Source organism: Sinocyclocheilus rhinocerous, unplaced genomic scaffold (genome assembly GCF_001515625.1).
Source record: "Sinocyclocheilus rhinocerous isolate Xijiao unplaced genomic scaffold, SAMN03320098_v1.1 scaffold287, whole genome shotgun sequence".
Classification (NCBI taxonomy): domain Eukaryota; kingdom Metazoa; phylum Chordata; class Actinopteri; order Cypriniformes; family Cyprinidae; genus Sinocyclocheilus; species Sinocyclocheilus rhinocerous.
The window spans coordinates 1773263-1782214 of NW_015633524.1; the positions used below are offsets into that span (position 1 = coordinate 1773263).

The 8952-nt window shown below is 36.9% G+C and overlaps 2 protein-coding genes across 5 annotated transcripts in view; one reads left to right on the top strand and one right to left on the bottom strand.

The window, feature by feature from the left end:
* Positions 1-4724, top strand: part of LOC107744132 (sodium-dependent phosphate transporter 1-B-like) — a 34520-nt gene extending 29796 nt beyond the window's left edge. For 3 of the 4 annotated variants that reach the window (XM_016557638.1, XM_016557639.1, XM_016557637.1), the window contains 5 exons: positions 1320-1544; positions 1638-2187; positions 2291-2476; positions 2578-2662; positions 2768-4724. In XM_016557638.1, coding sequence (XP_016413124.1) covers positions 1320-1544; positions 1638-2187; positions 2291-2476; positions 2578-2662; positions 2768-2923 — 1202 coding nt within the window. In that variant the 3' untranslated portion in view covers positions 2924-4724. The remainder of the gene's footprint in view (positions 1-1319; positions 1545-1637; positions 2188-2290; positions 2477-2577; positions 2663-2767) is intronic. The other variant, XM_016557640.1, reaches the window with a different exon arrangement.
* A 624-nt stretch (positions 4725-5348) lies between these two features.
* Positions 5349-8952, bottom strand: LOC107744180 (histone-lysine N-methyltransferase SETD1B-like). Its single transcript, XM_016557688.1, has 10 exons — positions 8835-8952; positions 7735-7788; positions 7611-7643; positions 7410-7442; positions 7229-7261; positions 6775-6801; positions 6651-6683; positions 6431-6460; positions 5782-6310; positions 5349-5581 (listed from the first exon to the last, which is right to left on the bottom strand). The coding sequence occupies exons 1-9, from the start codon at positions 8950-8952 to the stop codon at positions 6282-6284; spliced, it is 390 nt and encodes a 129-aa protein (XP_016413174.1). The 3' UTR covers positions 5349-5581; positions 5782-6281.

Genomic DNA, 8952 nt, shown 5'->3' on the forward strand with positions numbered 1-8952 from the left:
TTACAAAAGCGCCTTGTTTTGGTACAGGAGGCCTTTTGTGGCCTCTTGTTTGTTGTTGTTTTTTAATGGATGGGCGCTTTTTATTTAACTTCTTTTGGACTGATGCATGCAACACCCGCTGAGTGGCATTAAACAGCTTGAAAGATCAAAGACAATTTTTCGATTCGCTACAGAAGGCCTTTGTTCACCCCCCGGAGCTGTGTGAGACACTTTTTATTAAGGATGGGTGCTTTTTATTTCACTTCTTTTGGACTGATGCATGCAACACCCGCTGAGTGGCATTAAACAGCTTGAAAGGTCAAAGACAATTTTTAATATAACTCCGACTGGATTCGTCTGAAAGAAGAAAGTCATATACACCTTGGATGACTTGAGGGTGAGTAATTTATGGGCTAATTTTCATTTTTGGGTGAACTAACACTTTAACATGTTAGACTGCACCCCATAAACACAATCAAGCCTAGGAAAAAAAACAGTCAACCACCCCTTTAAAACAGAATGCATGTGCTTTGACACCTATGAGCAGATCAGTGGACGATGGTCTAAGTTATGTCAGGCTGTCCTTGAAATGTAAGGTTATAGTGACAATTTAAGCAAACAGAATTTGCCTCTAAAAGTTTATAGAATCGAGCATTCATGTGATGGCCATTGGCCATATGAACTACCAGTGAGTGAAGTGCTTACCCGCCTTTGTACTTATCACAAATGATTGATCAGATTCACCCTTACTCAGCTAAGTAGGGTTCTCAATTTAATGTTAATACAATTATTTGAAAAATAGTAAATTTATGCAGTCAATTAAACAATTGACCCATACGTTAATTTAAATGATAGGGAAACATCTAAGCTTCATTTTTTTAGCTGTTTTTAGCAAATTTCATATTTTTTAAATATTGATGGGTACAAGTTTAATGGTATACATGTTTATTATAATAAATATAAAAATGGGTTCAAAGGGATTGCTGGGGGGAGCGATGTGTCAGTGGAAGGGTTTAGAAAAACAAAACAATAAAATTGAATTCAAATGGATAAAAGTATATAAATAAGAAGTTAATTAATTAATACAAAAATAGTGAATAGAAAAATATAATGAAAACAGTCTTTTATAAATATTTTGTGTGTTCATTCAGTATATGAGGATGATCATATTTGGGGGTCTGTGGCAACTAAAAGATTGAAAGCCCCTGTATTATAATATAAATTAATTAAATGGATGTTTATTTCTGCGTTATCTGTGCAAATTTAAGGTACTCGTCTGTTACCTTTTTTTAATTTGCTAGCAAGTTTGGAGCTGACCATCTATCTTATTTGATATACAGGTGAAGTAAAGTCTTCCAGTCCCACTGAGAGTCCTCTGATGGAGAAGAGGGAGCTGCATGAAGCTCACAGTCCCATCCTGAAACCTGTCTCTGAGGAGTCCAGTGCCATGCCCTCTATCACCCCCTCGGCCCCTCCTTTTTCTGAGGAGCGCAGGGTCACCTTTGACATCGGAGATTCAGATGACGCAGATCAGAAGGACTGCAAAGAGTCAGAGACGGGCAGTGGTGAGTCTGTAGGGCCTCACATGCCATGTCAATCATGATGTACGTTTACTGTTTTTGTCGAAGATCGATCATGTAACTTGATTCTGTTTCTAGCAGCTCCGAAGACTGCCCATGTTCATTTCACCACCGGCCCCACTCACATTCCTAGCAATGGTTACTCTCAGTACCACACAGTTCACAAGGACTCCGGCCTCTACAAGGACCTGCTGCACAAACTCCATCTGGCAAAAGTGGGAGACTGCATGGGGGAGGGTGGCGACCGGCCCATCCGCCGCAACAACAGCTACACCTCCTACACCATGGCCATCATCGGTATGCACGGAGACTTCAAGCCCAAAGAAGCTGACTTCCGTGCTTCAGAAGATGGAGACAAGGAAAACGCCAGTGCCCATGAGAGGAAGCGCATCCGCATGGACAGCTACACGAGTTACTGCAACGCAGTGGCGGAGAATGGTGCACCTGAAGGTCTCGGTGATGGTGAGGTTGCTTTGGAGATTGCCAATGATGATGCTGGGAGCAGCCGTAGTTCTTTGGACGAGGATAGAGCCGATGCTGACAGACCTGAAGTGTCGATGCTTTTCCAGTTCCTGCAAATTCTCACCGCCTGTTTTGGTTCCTTTGCTCATGGAGGAAATGATGTCAGGTAATGCAAATGCAATGAACTGCACGGTGCTCAAATTAGATTTAAGAATGCACTATAATCTTAAGCACTTCAAGCAATTTAACTAGTTCTCTTTTGCTTTCAGTAACGCAATTGGTCCCCTGGTTGCCCTGTGGCTGGTCTATGAGAGTGGGTCCGTTATATCACATGCACCAACTCCAATCTGGTTGCTGCTGTATGGAGGATTGGGCATCTGTGTCGGTTTGTGGGTCTGGGGCCGTAGAGTCATCCAAACCATGGGCAGGGACCTGACCCCCATCACCCCGTCTAGGTATAAACACAGCCATGTTGTCACATCAGACAGCACCTGCTGTGCAGAACACAACCTCCCAACTGGCAGACTTCCCTAAACAATGCTTTGTTTAATTTCAGTGGTTTCAGCATCGAGCTCGCCTCAGCCGTCACTGTTGTAGTTGCTTCCAACATTGGTCTTCCAGTTTCCACCACTCACTGCAAGGTAAGATGGGCCTGTATGCAAAACAAACCAATGCAAATCAAGTCCTAGATGGAGGCTATTTGAATGAAGCTTGTTGTTGAGGGTGTATCTTTTTTTTGCTTTCAGGTCGGGTCTGTGGTGGCTGTCGGTTGGCTGCGCTCCAGGAAGGCTGTGGACTGGCGACTGTTCAGAAACATCTTCATGGCCTGGTTTGTCACTGTGCCCATTTCTGGCCTTATCAGCGCGGCCATCATGGCCCTGTTCACCTACGTCATTCTGTGAGGCCTTGAAAATCTGCTCTGCCTCCCTCTCTGCTCACGAGGAGCCGCAACCTGCAACCAGGATCCCCAGAGAGAGGTGGAGGGCATATCTCAACCTTCTCTGTCTCTCTTTACCTTTCCCCTCCTTCGTCATCCTCGTGATGAGTGGGGATGAAAAAGGCCCCTTTCGATAGAGCCTGTGATTCTTGACTGCATTATTTTTAGCCTGTATTGATGATTTGTGTGCATTGCACCAGGTCACATGCCATAGGCCAGAGAAGAAAATGTCTTCAAAACTAAAATGGTTGCCATTTAAATTCCCTCTTGTACATATGTCAGATCACCTTGTTTTTGTTTTTTATGTAATTATGTACAGAACTATAGTTTTTTTTTTTAAGGTAAATGAACAATTACAATGCAGTATTAGCCTTCATTTGACATGCATTTTTCATTACTTTCATAATTTGAGTTCCTTAGAGAAGCGGTGTTTTGGTGCGAATAATTCGGGGAAGAGGAATTGAGTTGCATTTTCCTTCTCTTATGCATTCAGTATGTTAATTTTCCACTTTTTCTCAAGCAGGCCTAACTAAACTCAAATAGAGCCTTATGACACCCACATATTTAGGAGAGTCTTGTGAGGGTTGATTAGCAAAGTTAGTTGGTTGCGCACATCATGTTCCTTAATACAATTTCAGTGTCCTTTACCTGGTGTCTTTTAGTTTTTTTTGTAGGTTACACTACAAAACAGGCCTCTTGGTAAACTAAACAGTTGTTCTGTTATCATTCTTTTAGTCGTCTTTTCTTCAATGGTTTGCAGAATATCAGATTTTTTTTGGTGTTTTGCACCACTGTAATTGAGCTGTTAATATTAGCTCTGCTTTGCCCAGCGTTGAATAACAACTATAACGGACCAACCTGTACTTGGAGATGCAGTTAAACATCTCAGCAACTAATGCAAAGATTCACGCTTTTTCTTAAAGCACAGAAGCGCTCTGCTGTAGTTAGCATGCTCTTGGCGACTCCCGTAAATGCAGCGCATCCCCAAATGTTTGCTGTAGACAATTGAACTCCATACGGTGGATTAGGGCCCATTGTGCTCGGTCACCAAGGGTCGCTGTTGTTGCATACAGATGAAGTGTTACTAGGATACCCAAACTCTTGTTTTACCAGTGTAATACTGGTCAGGGTTACTCCAGGGGAGGAAAGATCACAAGTTAATTATTAAAAATATTCCCCTGCCAAAATGAATTCGGCAATCATTTGTTTTTAGTCAAGAAATATAACCCTGATGAACCTCTTCCCTTGAGTATTACAGTAATGCTTTGCTGTGATGCTTGACATCAGAAACAGTGAATTAAACTCAATGGACTGAAGTTTCCTTGCGTTGGATTTGAGACCATTGGCGTTCCTGTAAAACTTGACGGATGGTGTAACTCATCTGCTCCAGCCTTCTCAGACCTGCTTCAGTAGTTCTTCTGAGGAATGTATACCAATACAAACACAGTATATGTATATATTTTACAAAGGGTTGCTATTGTAACCCCTACAGCAACACAAATGACTTACCCTATTTATTAGATAGGTGTGGGACAGTGGTGTTAAATGATGGTTTGGACTGAAGGCAGCAGTAGCTCCATCTGCACTGCTGTGATTTGGTTTTAACTTAACACATTTAGACCTTACATAGTTGCTGTAGTTGCCTTAAGGATGTTTCTCTTTCCGGGGTTTTTTTTTTTTTTTTTTTTTAAACCAAAGATAAAAAGGTGGAGCGTTTTGTTGTCCACTGGGCTTTGGGGATGAAAGAATAAATGTCTTTTCCAGTATCACCTGTCTTTGTCTATTGATTTTCAAAAGAAGAAATATTTCTTGTTCTTTCTTAAGAAATTATATAATAATTTTATAATTCTAAAATGTTTCATATATATTAGTTAAATCAAAATATATATTTCTACAGTATCATATATTGTTTATATATATATATATTTATGTTATATGCCTAATTTCAAGTATTTCTGGTTTAAAATCAGGCAAAACACTACACATTTATATTTTGGCCATTAAAATAATGATCGTATCAGACGAGACATGCATTTAGCAACAAAACTATCAACATTTCCCTCAAAAATGACAAAAAGCATTCAAAAAGCAAGTTTAAGAGTCCTTTTCTATATGCAGTAAAACAGCTTGTCCTCATCAGGTTGTGGGACTTGGGGACAGGCAATGATGCATCTTTGGTCCAAAAATAAGATGGGACAATGCAGATGATATAAATAAAGCTCAAATGAGCACCCAAGGACTGTAGACGGCGCTGGCCTGGATAACCGTCCTAGATATGTTCTAACACTACCTACATCTGCTACTCAGACTGTTGCCTCTAAGAAGCCATGTAATCATCTGTTATTACACCCACCTGCAGCCTGGCATTAATATGAACGCGGGACCCCCGCCAGTGTTTACAGTCTTTATTTGGGGGGGAAAAAACAGCCATCACAAATTGTGTGAAAGGTCACCATGCATGTTTTTGTCCAGGTGGTACATACAGTTGGTTAGAATTTTTGCAATATGCTTTATAAAACAATGCATTTCGGTTTTAATAAAGATGTTAGATGGATTCCACACAGCTGCTTCACACGGTCTTAAGAATTGTAATATACATCATATTCTTCATCACCGAAATCCTCTAGAAAGAAAGGTCACATCAATATAAATTAAAAATTGTAATTTCAATTTATTTTTAAAGTTTTTTTTAAATGACAATTATATATATAATTTGAATTTATTTTAATACAATTGGCATCTTGTAAGATTCAGTCCCCAACACTGTTTTTATTTTATTTTTTTTTACATTTCTTAATTTAATTTGCTGGATTAACAATTTACCAGAACTTTTCACATTCTCTTCAACCTGCTCACTGTGTTCTAGAGAAGAACAAAACACAAAAGTTAAGGACTGGAAACAAGGAGACTATATAAAATATGTGGTCAATCATCAAAATGCTATTATAATTGCAGGAGTCAAAAAGTCAGCCATTCAATTTCAAGAGAAACACCACACACGTGACCAAAAATCATTGAATTTTAATGAAAGGACGCATCTTAGACTACTAACTGTTTTCCTCTTTAATTATGGCTACAAATAATGTAATGTGAAGCGTTTACCTGTGATCTGTTGAGAGGCTGTGCAATAAGAGACACGTGTTACATAACTTTACATAAGTCAGGGAAATACTACAGCAATAAACATACAGTATAACCACCGTATAAAGACTAATCACCTTATACTATATTAATATTGTCTGAGATAATCATAGAAATCAAATAACACAAAGGAAACATTGTCCTGGTGTCTTTGTTTGCACTATACTGTAATTTAAATGAATTTACTTACTGTCGTCCTGAGAGTCTGAATCTGAATAAACAAAATCACAGTCAGTTCACATGACCTGTTTTCAAAGGCCAGGCTGCATTGTGAGTGACGGACTGTTGCCCTCGCGTGGTGATGAATGGAATCACACCGAGATACACCTACCTATGGGCGCGTCACTTCCGGTGTTCGCTCCTACGTCAAAGCAAACATTGCGTAAGAGACGTAGAGAATTCGTTACATGTGGCTCAGTACAACAACACTGTTTCCACACACAAAAAAAATTATAATTGGTATAATTTACCAATTATAATGCTAAATGCATATCATTTGCTCTATGCTATACTCTAACTTTATGACAGGTAACAGATATGTGTCATCTTACCATCACTATCTTCCTTCTCAAGCAATTTTTGCTCTGTAAAAATCAGTTCATGACCACAAATATGAATCAATGTTTTTCAACAATGATCTTGAGCAACAAAAGGGAGATAAATGAGACTTCTTACCTTCTGAGTCGTCATCATCTTCCTCCTCTGTAATATATATATTTATATTCATCAAATGCAATTCAGTATTTAATGTTTAATAACATACTATCTATCTATCTATCTATCTATCTATCTATCATCTGACTATTTCTATCTATCTATCTATCTATCATCTGACTATTTCTATCTATCTATCTATCTATCATCTGACTATTTCTATCTATCTATCTATCTATCTATCTATCTATCTATCTATCATCTGACTATTTCTATCTATCTATCTATCTATCTATCTATCATCTGACTATTTCTATCTATCTATCTATCTATCTATCTATCTATCTATCATCTGACTATTTCTATCTATCTATCTATCTATCTATCTATACATGTTACATATATATTTGTATGATCGATTATGTTCTGTACTGAATGTATATGAAAATAACGTTTTGAAAGTCATTCTCTTTACCTGTAGTGTCTGTCATTGCCTTTGTCTCTCCATCTGTTAGGGTTCAGATGATTCAGATGATAACAAAACAAGACTTTTCTCACTCATATATGTCGTTCCTATTTATCCTGTCAGCGAGTCAGAGCATATTGAGTGTGAGTAAATGGCCCTAAACGCACATTTTGATTTGCTTCACATTTACCTTTCACATGAGCAGCCTCATACTCCGACCCATCTGAGGAAACAGATATGAAATGACGTTAGCTTGTGAGAATCTGAGCGTACAGTTACAATATAAGCATCTGTCCGTAATAAGTCATATCAGTGAGTCATGTCAGTGACCTCCAAAACCAGCAGAAGTTACGCAGAGCAAAGCAGGCTGGCATGAGAAATAATGACCCACCTGTTTGTGGAGTCATGCTGTTCTCTTCAAACGCTGCGGTCAGACAAAACAGAGAACAGATGTTGTCTTTTTTCCTAAATCTTTGACTGTAATAATATGCTAATCAAGCTGGAAACAGTGTTACCTCTCTCTTCTGGCAATTCAGTCCTTTCATCACTTTGCAGAGATGCTGAAATCACTACAAACACAAAAATGTACAAGTATAATTTAATTTCTGTCATATACAGATTTTATATTACTCCACAAGCAGATAATGTATAAAATGCTGGCTATTTGGCCATCTATTACTAATCGAGGATGAATTAAATGGTTATTAATGACTTATTCATTAAAAATGTATGTTAACTATCATTCCAAAACAAAACAAATGGAAACATGCACTGCTTAAGAGCTATTAAACTTCAACAGCTAATAAGCTGTCAAAACAGAACTAAAATAAAATGATATTAAATTAAAAGTTGCAAAAACATGTTACGGGTGTAATGCATTATGCTATATGTACTTTGTTTTAAATTTCCCTGAAAATAAAATAAAATTGAATAAATAATAATAGTTAATAAAAAAGAAACAGTCAAAACTAACAATAAAAATGCAATATATATATTTAAACATTTGTAGAAAATAATTTATATATTTAAATAAATGTAAATAAATAAATTTACTAAAATAAAATAAAATTCAATTCAATTAAAAGATGCAAAAGCATGTTACGGGTGTGATGTATTATGCTATGTGCGCTGTTTTAAATTTCCCTGAAAATAAAATAAGAAAAGAAAAGAAAATTTAATAAATATTAATAGTTAATAAAAAACAAACAGTCAAAAAAAACCAAAAACAATAAAAAGTAAAAAATGTAAAAAAGTAATATGTATGAATAATTTTTCATTTTATAGAGGGTTAATAATATAAACATCATATAATAATATTAATAAAAATGTAATAATGTAGTTTTATAGTAATTTAAAAATAACAAGTGACAGAAATGTGTGTAGATATTATATATATATTTTCCTGTTCAACAAAAATAACATAAACATCATATAATAATATTAATAAAAATATAACAATATAAAATAATGATATAGTTTTATTCGAATTAAACAAATAAGAGACATTTTTGTTCAAAACTGGCATGAGAGAGAGAGAGAGAGAGAGAGAGAGAGCGATAACAGATAAATTACACAGACATCAATACAAATGTGTGATGTTATATTTTAATCTTACCACTGTGGAAACCTGCCACTGCAACAAGGAGGATTATGGGTACACTAATTCTCATCTTGGATAAAAGAGGTGGATGCCGAACAAATTGAAACAAAGTGCTAAATGTCAGTGTGCGCAT

Bases quoted from the DNA above. Each gene is read 5' to 3' on its own strand.
- LOC107744180 (XM_016557688.1), bottom strand. From the start codon at position 8,952: ATGCGCACACTGACATTTAGCACTTTGTTTCAATTTGTTCGGCATCCA. The intron at 7,789-8,834 runs GTAAGATTAAAA...TTGTGTTTGTAG, and splicing joins AGTGGCAGGTTTCCACAGTG to TGATTTCAGCATCTCTGCAA. The intron at 7,644-7,734 runs GTAACACTGTTT...GTCTGACCGCAG, and splicing joins TGAATTGCCAGAAGAGAGAG to CGTTTGAAGAGAACAGCATG.